The 14,928-nt window shown below is 44.9% G+C and overlaps 1 protein-coding gene across 8 annotated transcripts in view; it reads right to left on the bottom strand.

The window, feature by feature from the left end:
* Positions 1 to 14,928, bottom strand: part of akap13 (A-kinase anchoring protein 13) — a 396,122-nt gene that overhangs the window by 246,626 nt on the left and 134,568 nt on the right. For all 8 annotated transcript variants that reach the window (XM_069912032.1, XM_069912031.1, XM_069912029.1 and 5 more), the window contains one exon: positions 14,302 to 14,598. In XM_069912032.1, the coding sequence (XP_069768133.1) occupies positions 14,302 to 14,598 (297 nt within the window). The remainder of the gene's footprint in view (positions 1 to 14,301; positions 14,599 to 14,928) is intronic.

The following is a 14,928-nucleotide window of genomic DNA, read 5'->3' on the forward strand; positions in this document are numbered from 1 at the left end:
TCACCATTTGGTCAATTGTCTTTGCTTGTGCAGATTGATGGACTGAGAAGGAACTAGTCATCACAGTAATGGAAAATCCCATGACTCATACCTGCATTTATTAAATGTAGTTTGCCCTAACATTTCTGGCTCCAGTTGACTTTTGCACTCCTGACATTAGAGCAAAGGGCTAGTGCGGTCCCTGTTAGAGGTCATCTGATAATCCCTCCATTTTGTCTTCACCCCACACAAGAAGAGAAATTGCTTTCCCTTTTGAGTGCGGAGGGAAAGTCACAAATGACTCATTCTGAGAACATACACATGGCACACCATTGAACTGTGCTAAATACCAGAAATTTCAAACAAAGAATTAAGCAATTTCATCAGCCCATTGTTTCTTTTTGGTAAATCTAACGTCTCCTCTGCAGATTCTCCATGATCCTTACTCAAGCTTGGCATCAGGGAAGCAAGCTGCCATGGAAATCCTTGGCTCACTTCCTCATGCTGTTGTCCCCTCTCAAATCTATAATCTTTGGCATTTTAAAAAAATGCTAAAATTATGGCTTTGTGCCAATCTACACAAAGGACAAAAAGCGAGTCTTTGCCAAGATTCAACTGTTTATTTTGTAGAATCCAATTGACTGCTCTAGAATAAAGTCGAATTTAGTATTGAGTTGTATTAGCAATCTTTTTCTTTTTAAATGTAATTATTGAGTTTAATACAACAAAATACATGCGTATAGATCTAAGACATTAAAAGACAAAAAAATAAACATTTCAAATAAAATTTTGATTATACATAGTTTAAATTATGTACACCCTTTCAGATCAAACCTGCAATATCAAAAATATTGACAAAGAAATAAAAACAAAAAAAAAGGGAAAAAAAACCCTATTAATCAAACCCCTCCCTCTAAACAAGGCAAACTTCCCTATCTAATAAAAATAAGAAATGAAGGATGACCCTCAGAGACAAGACAGCACTGTTCGGGAGCATCCAAACACTCTAATGCGGTAAATTATGGCAATACTCCATGTACGGGCGTATTAGCCATCTTACAAGTTAGTTCAGTCTCGTAACTTGGTCTCAGCATGGATCGATCCTTTTTCACTTGCACCTTGCCCCAGAAATTGATGGCCAATTTACTGGTTAAGGACTGTGGGATTACACCACAGTAATAACTATGTAACTGGCCTGGACCACCCCTTCCTTCCCTCTGATCCCTCCCAGGAGATTCCCTAATAAAGGACCCGACCCAAGACCTTGACCCCAGATCACTTCCTGCTCGGATCCAGGCCAGATGCTCTCGGAGCCTCAGCTAATGTCTAAACTAATAAAAGCCTTTGGACTCCAATCTACTGTCTCATGAAATCACTTGATTACCCATCAAGGACTCAGCGGGAAAGTGAATCAATCGGCATCTCGCCAGTGTCAAATTATGCAGAATCGCTCCAGGGATGGATGGCTGACGCCAGCGTGCCGATTAACCCAGTATGAAAAGGATAAGTCACACGGGACATTTCTGGTTGAAGGTGGACTCTCTTATCCCTGGGGATGACTTGAGGTCCATGTGAAATCAGGTAGTGACCCAGTTAAAAGTGGCCCTGTGGGAACAGCAAAAACAGCTTCTTTAACCGGGACTCTGCACAGCCAATTTACTAGGATGCCCGTGGAAGAAAAAGGGCTAATGTTTGATTACAATCCTAACTCTGATCTCATTCCAGCTATATCATGTTCTTTAAATTTGTGATAGCAGAATTCCTGCATTACACGTCAACAAGTAGAAGCTGGATGGAGCTGGTAATCAGGCAGGGTCCATGGACAGAGATGGCAGTCAACCATTCAAGTTGGCACTTGGTATCGAGTGAAAATAGGGAAGGGGAGAGATCAAGTGAAAAAAGGTTCTGGGGAGATATCAGGTAGAAATATCAGAGAGGAGATATCAGGGCAGTGGAGTTAGTGTAGCTGTTAATGCAACGCTATTACAGAGCAAGCAATCTAGATTTGAATCCAGCACTGTCCGTAAGGAGTTTGTACATTTTCCCTGTGTCTGCGTGCATTTCTTCAAGGTGCTCCAGATTCCTCCCATCCTCAAAAACGTACGGGGGCTGTATATTAATTGGGGTATTTGGCAGCAAGGGCTTGTGGGCCAGAAGGGCCTGTTACCCTGCTGCAAGCCAAATTTAAAAAGACATCAACAAATTTTCCAGTACCCTCTCCCCCAACTGTTTCCACTGGTTCCTACTCTCCATTTTCTCCCAGTCTCACTTTTCTCTCCAACCTCCCCTCACACCCCACCAGTGGTCTCTTTCCCAACTTGTCTCTCTACCTCTGCCACCTCCCCATGACATTTCAACTCCTTAACGTAGAGGGACTGGGCCCAAGATATTGACTGACCATTTCTACCCACTAATGCTGCCTGCCTGAGTCACTCCAGTTCTGTTTGTTTACTCAATATTCCAACATCTGCAGAGTTTGGATTTCTCATTTATTTAAACACACTTGACAATGGAAATAACAGAAAATTCAAGGAATTAACTTATGCAAACAAACAATCTGATTTCTGTCACATTTCACAAACAAAAAAACTTCCTAAATCCCACTTGATTGAAGAACCTTTTGAACTGGCCTCCCTCTAATTATTTGGCTGGAGCAGATAACACAATGAGGTTCCTGGAAAGAATGATTCAATGAGCAGCATGTGATTCAATACAGGTTGCACCTCTCTCATTCAGCGCTCTGTGGTCCGGTAACTCCCATGGTCTGGCACGTTTGAATATGCCGTTGTTAGTACAAACTCCAACCCTGGTACCAATCATTGGTGCTCTAAAGGCGTTACGCTAACCGTGCCATGCCACAGTATTATTTCCTGTTTTAAGCTTTGTTCTACCTTTGATATGTTTACATAGGAGGTTCCCTTAGGGGTCAATTTCTATTTTCTGTGGTCTGGCAATGGCCAGGTCCAAACGCCACCAATTAAAGAGGTACAAACTGTACCAGTAAAAGCTGAAGTGCATGGTGAAGGAGACATGGGAGTAAATAACAGCACCAGCAGGATTCAGCCTTTTGGGCAGAGAGAAATTTTCCTGAAAGAGAGAGTCTGTAAAGAGAAGGGAAGTGAAGTAATGACTAGGGAAAATTGGGAGCAATGGCTTGAACTGGGCGCTGCAACAGGCACAAGGGGCGGCATTGTTCAGCGTTTCAAAAGGGGACGTCCATCACGACTTCCAACTCACTCTCCAATTCTGAACTTATTGAACAGCGCAGAAGCATTTCCGGATAGATGCTTAAAAGTAAAAACACCAAAATGCTGGAGGAACTCAGCTGGTCTTTTCAGGATCCAGAGGAGACAAAGATATATTTGCCGACATTTTGGGCCTGAGTCCTTCAAGGAAACATCAGAAAAGGCAGAAATATCAGAAAGCCTCAGAATTCAAAAAATGGGGGAGGAATCCAGACCAACAAGAGGTGATAATTGGATGTGATAAGGGACTAGGTAGAATTGATCATGTCTGTGTGTAAAGGAGACGGGTGGGGAGGGGGTTAATGAAAGCCAGAGAAGTTGATATTAATGCCATCCAGTTGGAGGGTGCCCAGTCAGAAGATGAGATGTTCCTCCAATGTACAGGTGGTGGTCTCAGTCTGGCAGTACATAAGACTACGGACAGACATGTCAGCGAGGGAATGGGATGGAGAATTTAAATGGGTGGCCACTGAGAGATCCATGTTATTGCGGTGGACACAGCCAAGTAGCTCAACAAAGTGATCACCCAGTCTGCGTCGAGTCTCTCCGACGAAGAGACAACCAAAAGTGCTCAAAATCACCAGTGGACTGCACTGGAATGGCTTGCAGGGCATTTCCGTATCACCAGTGGACTGCACTGGATGGCTTGCAGGGCATTTCCTTATCACCAGTGGACTGCACTGGATGGTTTGCAGGGTGTTTCAGTATTCTGCGACATTCGTCAACAGTACTCTAGACAAACAAGGATATTTGTTGATTGCAGGCCCGAAGTGTTGGTTACATCTCTTTGCTTCCTATGGGCACTGCATGACCTGCTGAATTTCTCCAGCACTTGTGTGCATTACATTACAATGACAGCGCCTACTGACTTTTCTATTTAACTCCATATTTCTTGAACAATTGAATGCCTTGTGGGGAGAATACTGATCTAGTATGTCAACTGAACACAAAGGAGTTGAATCATTTGAGTCAATGCAGTGCAGAGTTGATGAGGGGGAGAATGAACTTGGTATGGAGAACAGGAGCAGTGTATTTCTCTCATTAATTGGCAATAACTTATAGAGACAAGGAGCCCTGAACAAATCACATCAGTGACCCAGATTTCCATTTGAAAAAAGAGTGCAACATGAAAGTTTGCAGACACAATGATTGAAGCAAAAACACAACACTGGAGAAACTCAGCAGGTTGAAGAGCCTGCTTTATAAGGCAAAGATAAAGATGCATAACCAATGTTTCGGGCTTGAACACTTCATCAAGGAATGAGCAAAATGTAGACAGGCCCCTGATTAAAATGGTGGGAGGACAGGGGTTGGGGGAGGAGCACATTTCCAGAGGTAGGAGGTAATAGATGGATAAGGGAGAGAGTGCACACCAGCAAACAGGGGGAGGGGGAACGGTTTTGTGAATGGAGAAGGAAGGAGGTGGAGAACTGGAGGAAAGCAGAGAGGGATTCAAAATCTCCTTGAAAGAAACGTAGCTTCCTGTCAAACACTATCAGTCTTTACCCGCATCTCCTTCATTTCCCTGCGTATCTGCCCTGACCTCCTCTGCCACAAGACGCAAAATGAACAGATTTCCCTTGTCCTCACCAACCACCCCACCAGCCTCTGCATCAAATATATTATCCTCCAAAATCACCTCCATGACCCCACCACCTGACATCTACCCCCTCAGGCTCCTTCCATGACTCCCTTGTTCACTCATCCCTTCCCACTAATTGCCTCATTGGGACCTTCCCCGTGGCCGTAGGAACTGCCAAACTTGCACCCTTACCTTCTCCCTCACCACCATTGGGGGCCCCCCCAAACAGTCCTTCCAAGTGAAGCAACACTTCACCTGTGGATCTACGGGAGTCATCTACTGCATTCAGTGCCCCCTGTTGTATCCTCTACAATCGGAGCAACTGAACGCAGGCTTGTCCCCACCAAGCACCTTCGCTCTGTCTGATTCAATAACAGGGACCTACTAGTGGCCAACCATTTCAATTGTGTCCACTCCTGCACCGTCACGTCTGTCCCTGACCTCGTATTGCCAATCCAGGGTTGACAGCAATTTGGAGGAACAACAGCTAATATTCTGACTAGGTGCCCTCCCACTGGATGGCATTAACATTGACTTCTCCAGTTTTGGTCAGACCACTCCCCGCTCTCCCCCATCCCTCTGCCTCCTTCCCTCCACCTCTCCACCCATTCCCGCTCCATTCACACAAATCCCCCAGTTTCTTTTGTGACCACCCTCCCTTATCCACCTATTACTGCCTGCCTGTGGGCCCGTGCTCCTCTCCCCACCCCCCCCACCATTCTGTTTGGGCACCTGCCCATATTTTGCTCATACCTTGATGAAGGGCTGAAACGTGGGTTCTGTATCTTTATCTTTGATACATAAAGGACACTGTTTGACCTGCTGAGTTTCTCCAGCTTTGGGTTTTTACTTCCATTTGTGATAATACAGGTGCACAATCCTTTATCTAGAACCCTTGGGGGACAGTGTGCTCCGAATTTCGGATTTTGGAAAGCTAGATTTAAGCCCACCTCAATCGTGCTGCCGTATCCACCCCCACTCCCCTTCCAGTCACGCTGCAGTCCACACCCACCCCCTTCCAGTCCCGCTGCCGTCTCCCCCCACTCTCGCCGCTGTTGGTCAACAGTACTCGACTCGCACTGTTGGTCTCTCGCCCACCCCGCGCTGTCAGTCTCTCTCCCCATTTGCTGGTTTTTGGAGCTTTCCGGATTTTAGATGTCCAGATAAAGGATTGAGTACCTGTACTTGTCCAAGTACCAAAACTTGATTTTAAAAGGTACGAGAACAGAAAATGCAGGAAAAACTTTGGTTGGGCTGCACTTGTAGAAAGAATGATCCAAACAGTAAGAAAAACCAGTTAGTCCAGGCAGCAAAGAAGGTGGGGGGGTGGTGATGGGAAGAACAAAGGGAATTGATGTGGCAGGTATGTTGCAATTGAGCTCCTCCGTCTGGGTCATGTGTTGCCACTGTTGTAAAGGCTGTGTAAAACTGAATAATCTGCTTACTGGAACATGGCCAAGAGACTGGAATCTGGTGCCACCATCTGCTGGAGGAACTCAGTGGGTCGAGTATCAGAGGGAAGAAATGCTTTGAAGTTAAAGAACTCATGATTGAGCCCACAGGCCACAAAGGAGTTTTCACCAGCTCCAAATGTGATTCTGCCGCCTGACGCATTTCCCTGCCCTTTCCGCATATCAAAGGGGATCCTGGTCCATTCTTCCAATCTCACCCTACTACTCCCTCTCATGGCACTTTCCCCAGACAACAGCCTTTCCTGGTGAACCTTCACTTGCACTTTGCCCAATGTCGTGTTCCATTAGGTGCCACTGTTCACAATGTGCCACATCTACAATGGAGAAAACCCAAACACAACTGGGTGATCAATTTGCAGAACCCATGCATTACATCCACAGGAGTGACCCAGAGCATCCAGCTTCCAGCCGCTTAAACTCATCACCCACCCCCACTCTGCCCTTCATCTGTGACCTCCCGCACTGAGGCCAAAACAAATTAGATGAACAATATCTCATCGTTCATCTAGATTCATTGCAGCTTGTCAGGGCTCAGTCTCAAGTCCTCAAACTTTAGATAAGTTGCTCTGTTTCTACAAATTGATGACTTTTGCTTGCCAGCCTCTTCCCTTTCCCGGTGGACATGTTCCAACGAGCCAGACTACTCCATTAAGCATAGAACATAACAGCATAGCACTGGTCTTTTCACTCACAATGTGCCAACCTATGTGGTAAATCTTTGCAACAACAATCTAATCCTTCCCTATCATACACCCACAACCCTATATTTTTCTGACATCCCTATGAGATCTTTTAAATGTCCCTGTAGCTTTCTCCAACAATTCATCCTGGGCACCCACTGCATTTGGTGTGAAGCACATACCTCCAATTTAAATTTAAACAAAAGCATGGTAACAGGCCCTTCTGGCCGACAAACCCATGTCCTCCATATGCTCTAATTAACCTACAATTCCTGTGTATTTTGAACGGTGGGAGGAAAGCAGAGCACCTGGAAGTAACCCATGCAGACAGGAGGAGAACTTACCATCTCCTTAAAGACAGCACTGCATTCGCCCTGTTACAGCTGGCATTGTAATACATCTCACTAACCGTCCGTGCTGCACGATAGCAGAAACACATTGTACAGATAAAGGAGATCAACGTGATATTTAAAGGGAAGTTATTTTCAACCAGAGAAATTCCCTTTATTATTCCCATTGACCCCAGCCACACCTTCTCCTTTACATTGGTAAAATTGTTTCTCTCTCTCTCAATCCCATATTTTACAGCCATAACCAAGAATAATTGCACATTAGTTCTTCAGCCAGCCCAAGATCTTTGCACTATTATGTGCAGTAAATTTGATTTGGGATATTTATCCACCAGCCTCCACCCTACTCCACCCACAGTCCTGCAGTGATGCCAGTCAAAATAAACCCAACATTAAATATTTTGTATGGGATCCTATCCAAAGCATTGTGGTTTGTCAGGTCATTGCTGCTTCCCTACACCTCAAAATATTATTACTTGAACTACAGTAAAATCTCTTATGGAGTTTCTGTCGAGAGGACAGAGTGCAGAAGAGGGAAACCCTAATCTGGCTTCCCTTCCCCCGTGAGATAAATCAATAGCTTTTAACTATTAAGACAAAAATGCCATTGTTAACCTTACAAAAGAACATATTATGATTTATAAACATTAACTGAAGGCGGCCTGAATTTTTTGTACTCTGTTGGAGGGAACAAAAGCGGCACGGTTAGCAATAAGCAATCAATCACCTACATTAACATCTTTGAAACAAAATCAATCTCTTTTCAGAATCAGAATTAATCCCTGGAGAACTATTATGGGATGACCTTGCCATCATTCCACTGCTTTTGAGCCAAGACCCCACTTAGTCATGCAAAACTCTCACAACATATTTTAGCAATTCACACAAAATCCCTTTTGCTACTCTGCTCACTGATGTACCTGAAAGCCACCTCCCCCATGCTCGCCTACAGAATTCACTGGCCTCCGCTGCATCAACGAGACCAAGCACAGACTAGGTGATTGGCTTGCAATGCAGCTCCAACATGCCTGCAATGCTCCCAGTTGCACATCATTTCAACTCCCCTCCCAAGCTGAGTCAACCCATTCCCTGCCTCCTCCACTACCATGAGGAGACTCAATGTAACTGGAGGAACCATATCTCTGACTTGGTAATCTATAACCAAATGGTAAACTTCAGCTAATCCTTACCTTCTGTGTCTCCCTCGGTCTCCTTCTGATCCATTCTGGCTCCTGTTTTTTTTTGTTCCCTTTGCCATACCATTGAACCCCCATCACACCCCTTCTTGCTCCCCTCTTGGTCCATCTACCTCAACCCACATCCTTCATCCACAGGATCCCCATGCTAGCTAGCCTGGTTCCCCTTGCCCTTCAGCTCCCCGAATGGGTCCCATTGTCACCTTTCTTTATCAGATTCCAACACTTTCCCTTCGTTTACCTACTTATAATCCTCCGGCTTTTGCCTCCACTTTCACCCTCTCCTCCCATTGCTCCATCAGCTATTTTTCCCTGATCCCACCTGCCCTGTCTCGCAACTCCACCCTTCCCCCACTCATCTGGCTCCATCTGCCCGTTATTCTTCATATCGGAGAGACTGGGCGCAGACTGGGAGATGGCTTCACTGAGCACCTCAGCTCTGCCGCCGCAATATTGTGGCTACCCATTTCAATTCCCTGCCTCATTCCCTTGCTGACAGGTCTGCCCATGGTCTCATGCACTGGCAGACTGAGACCACCAGCAAACTGGAGGAGCAGCAGGTCATCTTCCATCTGGGCGACCTCCCACCAGATGGCATTAATATCCATTAGAAACCCACTTTCGTCTTTCCTGTCTCCTTCCCCCTTTGTCTCCTTTCAGAGCCAAAATCAATTCTCACCTCTCCTCTTATCATATCCGATTAACACCTTTCCTCTGATGGTCTGGTCTCTCCCCCTCCCATTCTCCCCCTTTCTCTCTAGTCTTCAATTAAGATGCCTGTCTGCTTTCTGCTTATACCTTGAAGGCCAAGTTCCGAAAGATCAGTAATAGCTTTAGCTCCTATTGTTGCTGCAAGACTTGCTGAGTACCTCCTGCATTGACTGTGTGTTTTTACTATAATCATAGCACCTGGAGGATTTTGTGTTTCCCCACAACCTTTACACCTCCCCAGTCCATCTTTTACCCACTGGCCCCTGCCACAACCCTTCTGCTCTCTTCTTTTTACTGGTTTTCCATTCCCAGTCCTGAACCAAAATGTCAGCCCTTCTCTTCTCCCAACAGAAGCTAACCCACCTGCTGAGTTCCTCCTGAAGTTTGCTTTTTTGCTCGAGGTGTTTGCTGGGCTGGGCACCAATTTTAAGAAGTAAAAGAAAAGCTGAAAGCGCAATGCAAATAAAAACAAAAACGTTGAAGTTGGGTAACATCTGTGGAGAGGGGAAGTTAACATTTCAGATTGAAGAACTTTATTCAAAGCAGGGAAAGTGAAAAGGCATCAAGTTTCCAGCTGCAAAGAGAGCAGGAGGGATAGATGAAAGGGAACTTCCTGATGTGGGGAGCCCAGGGTTACTGCATTAAGCCATTTGAAGATTAATAAGAACAGTTAGGGAACAAAAAGATGCCCAAATGCAGGTGAAAGTTAATATTTTTGTGTTTGACAAGTTATTAGAAATTTTAAGGACAAACCACTGAAATTGAGATGTCCGAGCTGTCCCTGGTTAGCATAACAAGGGGAAGTTCAGGAGCTGATGGAAAGAAACTGTTCTTGCCCCAAGAGGTGCTGGTCTTCAGGGTCCTGAACGATTACCTGAGAGGACTGCAGATATACATTTACTGATTGTATTCAAGGCCAAGATTGATATATTATTTTCCAGAGTAGGAGGATTGTGGTTCGGGTAAAGTCTTGAGATAGGAGATAGACCATACCCTTAGCCAACTGAGAGAACTTCAAAGGAGCTTTCGGAGCCTCTCCCACTAATTTTTTGTATTAGATTCAGTCCACAACTCATCTGGTATTTATGCTGTTGTACACACTGTAGGCTTTGGATTTTATGAAAGGCAATTGTCCAATTTCTTAAGGAGCTCCTTTCAAAATGAAGTCGGGAAGAAAACAGCTTCTGGTGGGGAACCCACTGCAAATCAACCATCGTCACCATCGCTCCACACCAGACGCAATATCGCTGGCTCTTCACTCAGGTCTAGATCACCTTGAAAAAGGCCACTCTTCATAGACTTCAGCTCAGCCTTCAACACCATATTCCCTCAGTGCTAGTCAAGAAGCTCCAAATCCTGGGCCTCTGTACCCCCCACCCCATTCAACTGGATCCTTGACTTCCTCATCAGAAGACCACAATCAGTACAAATTGGATACTTCATTACTATCAGTACAGTCACATCAAAAGGATGTGTGCTTAGCCCATTGCTCTACTCACTGTACACCCATGACTGTGTGGCCAGACACAATTCCAATGCTATCTACAAACGGCAACGAGGAAGAGTACAGGAGGGAGGCAGATCAGCTCGTTGAGTTATGTCACATCAACATCCTTGTGCACAACGTTAGTAAAACCAATGTGGACTTCAGGAGGAGGTCAGGAGAATACAATGCAGTCCTCATCGAGGGCTCAGTAGTGGAGAGGGTCAAGAACTTCAAATTTCTTGGTGTCAACATTTCCGAGGATCTGCCACGGAGCCTCCATGTCAAAGCAACCACGAAGGAGGTTCGCCAACGGCAATACTTTGCGAGGTATCTGAGGAGATTCAGTATGTCACCAAAGACTCTCAAACTTTTACGTGTACTGTGGAAAGCATTCTGGCTGATTGCATCACTGTCGAGTACAGAGGTCACAATGTTCAGGACAAGAAAAACTCTAGAGGGTTGTCCTCATTCCATCGAGGACATCTACAGGAAGCAGGCCTCTGTTGTCAAGGGCCCCCCGCCATCCAGGCCATGGCCTCTTCACTCTGCTACCAACAGCGTAAAGGGACAGGAGCCTAAAGATGAGCACTCAGTGGCACAAGGACGGCTTCTTCCCCGCTGCCATCAGATTCCTGAATCTTCAACCAAAGACATTGCCTTAATTTTACTTTGCGTGCACTAATTTTTATTTTCTGCTGTAGTAGTTTACGTGAACGTTTGCACCGTGATGCTGCTGTAAAACAAAGAATTTTGTGACAAGTTCACGAAAATAAATTCTGAACTCAAGTTGGGCTGTTCTACACAGAATAACACACATCAGCCGGGATTTGTTCTTCTGATTTAATCGCACCCATAGTTAGCGTGGCAGTTTAGCACAACACTAATACAGCGCCAGCGAAACGGCGCTGTCTGTAAGGAGCTGGTACGTTCTCCCTGCACCTGTGTGGGTTTTCACCGGATGCTCCGGCTTCCTCCCACACTCCAAAAGCGTACGGGGCTGTAGCTTTATTTGGGCGACACTGGTTTAAACAGATGGAATCGGCATCGATTGCAAATTCAAATATAAAACAACTCTCACTCACGAACCTCTTTCGCAAAGAACGTGGGATTGGATGTACAGATCAAATACAATGCCAAAGGGGATCATGAACGATTTAGGAACTAAAGAGAGAGAAGGTGAAGGACAAGCAGGGTATGGAAGTAGTCACAAACCAAAGATGCAAGCACACACAGAAACAGCAATGAAAGGAAAACCATTTCATATCTCTTTTGAAAACTAACATAATATTTTGGATTTTTTGAAACAGCATTAAACAAGCTTTTTCTGCAAAAGTTACTTAAACTAACCAAGCAATTCCTTGGTCAGAGAACAGCAGCCTCCGTGGAGACCATCATCGGGGACCAGGGTCGGTGGAAAAACAACAACAACCCATTCACTTCATGACCTTTAGTTCACCCACGCAAAAATGCTGACAAAATTAAGGACGGCATTAGGAGCCGGCATAACTGGAAAAGATCAGACTTAAATGTGTTTTCTTTAATCTCAGTGTCATGGTCAATTAACTCACAAAAAAACGCTTTAAAAAATTGCAAGTTATTCAAAGATTGGGACAGGTGGTTCCTATCTGTCCACAAGAGCACAACTATCCTCATAATAGGACGTTATGATTAAAGGTGTCCAGCAGTAACCTGCTGAAGCCTTTGGTAAAGGGTCACTGACTTGTTTAAATAAGCTCTCTTCAAGGTCACTTGTGTTACAGTAACATACTGGCGTCGGGCAAATGGCATCAAATGATAGAAGTACTGAGCAATTACAATGTTTTTCAACAGAGATTTAAAACGACAAGATGTAGGATGAACTAGGACATTTGGCCCATCAAGTCTGCTCTGCCATTCCATCATGAGCCGATCCATTCTCCCACTCACCCCCACTCCCATCTTCTGCCTATAACTTGATACCTTGACTATTCAGATACCTATCAATTTTTGCCTTAAATTCACCCAACAACCTAACCCCTCCACACCCATGGCAGGAAGTTCAAGAAGTTCATCATGCTGTGGCCAAATACATTTCTCCACAACTGTTTTAAATGCCTTTTAATCCCAAAGTTGTGCCCTCTTGTGTTGGACTCCCCTACCATAGGGAATAACTTTGCCACGCCTACTCTGTCCAGGCCTTTCAACATGCTATCCGAGGTTGCGAGTGGGCGGCCCGTTTGGTGTAACGGTTAATGCAGCGACCTTGCAGCACCAGAGATGGGGACTGGAGCTGGGTTTGAATTCCGCGCTGGTTCATATGCTAACGTCTTCAATCCAGGAATCATTCTTGTGAATCTTAATTATTCTTGTGGTTAAGTGCCCTGTTAACACTACCATACCACAGTGTATATGCAATGCAGTCCAAAATCAATGTTAAATCAGTAAACATTTTCTTTATAAAATGATTCCACTCAAATATTTTTGAGACATTGTGAACATTTCAGGTTGAGACCCAAAGGGACAACCAGAAACATTGATTTATTGCATCTCTCCACCTGACCTGACCTGCGGAGTCCCTCCAGCAGCATCTGTGGAGAGATATCATCAAGCTAAAAAAAATACAGGAGCTAGTGGAGTTGTTCAAGTGAACCGGTACGGACTTGAAGGGCCGACATGGTCTGTTTCCGTGCTGTTAATGGTTATATGGTTAATTGTTTGCCCAAGACAGATCTGCCCAAGTAATAGCTGCCAGTTCCACACAGCCCTTATTTCTACTGTCTTTTAAAAAAAAATTGTCTTCTTTCCCCTTAAGTACTCTGATCTAGCCCTCAAAACATCTCAGGCGTAGAATTCTGGAGATTCACCGTCTTCTGCAAAAATATATTTTAAATATATTCTTCCTTATCTGGTAAATGCATCTTATTTAAAGACTCTTCCATTCGTGGGATCATCTCAAGCATGGCATCAACCTTTAAATATCAATAGCAAAGTCGACAAGGTGGATTTGGGAAGCAGGAGAGCCTAGGTTTCCAATGATGTAGTAGTTGAAGGGCCGAATGGCCCTTGTTATTATGTAGATAGAACTATATGACAAACAGGCCTTTCGGCCCTTCTAATCTGCTGAACTATTATTCTGCCGAGTCCCACTGACCTGCACCTAGTCCATGGCCCTCCATATCTCTCCCATCCATGTACCTGTCCAAATACTTCTGAAATGTTAAAATTGAGCCCACATTCACTATCTCAGCTGGCAGCTCATTCCACACCCCCACCACTCTCTGTGTGAAGAAGTTCCCCTTAAACTTTTCCCCCATCATCCTTAACCCATATCCTCTTCTGGTTTGTATCCTATCCACAGTGGTAAAAACCTACTTGCATTTACCAGTACTCTGTCTATACCCCTCATAATGTTGTCCTCATGGCCATCAAACCTCCCTCATTCTTTTAATGCTCCAGAGAATAAACTCCTAGGCTGTTTAACCTTTCCCTGTAACTCATTTCCTAAAGTCCTGGAAAAATCCTCTTCTCTGCACTCTTTCAATCTTATTGATATCTTCCCTGTAGTTAGGTGACCAAAACTGCACACAAGATGCTGATGATTAAATCGTGCTAAGACCTTACCTTGCAGCTTGGTCTCTGGCCCCAGGACATTCCACTTGGAAGGCAGCACCAAATGTTGCACCTTTAACGTCAGATCTTTATCCAGAAGAGTTATATCAGTGGAGGACATGCGGAAGTTATCCATTATTCTGATTGCATCGAGTGCTTCTTGGGATCCAGCACTGCTCACGAGGAACTGTGCCATATCATAGGTGGCGTCTTGCACGTACTGGAAATTCTCTTCCGCCAGCACAGAAACGGGAAATCCTTCCTTCGAGGCACACAGCAAGACTTTCACCATCTCACAACAGTTGTGTGCTGCAAAGAAAAGACAAAGGAGAAAAATTACACTGGAAACCGCAATCCAGCTTTTTGTAATACTGGGCCTGATGTGTGCTGGAGCCAACTTTCTTCTTTAGACCTTCAACAATGGTAACAGGCCCCTCCAGCCCATGAGCCCCTGCCACACAATTACACCTAATTGTCGACAACCCCCATGTGTAATTGTTCAGCTAATATTATTGTATCTGCCCATCTGGAATCAGTTGACCCTGGGTATTAAAGTGCTGAGGTCCCTCTCATTTGCTCACTCTGAGAAACTTGGGGGGAGGGGGGAAAGAAAGAAAGCTGGGGTGTGACCCTCTTGTG

Source organism: Narcine bancroftii, chromosome 14 (genome assembly GCF_036971445.1).
Source record: "Narcine bancroftii isolate sNarBan1 chromosome 14, sNarBan1.hap1, whole genome shotgun sequence".
Lineage (NCBI taxonomy): Eukaryota > Metazoa > Chordata > Chondrichthyes > Torpediniformes > Narcinidae > Narcine > Narcine bancroftii.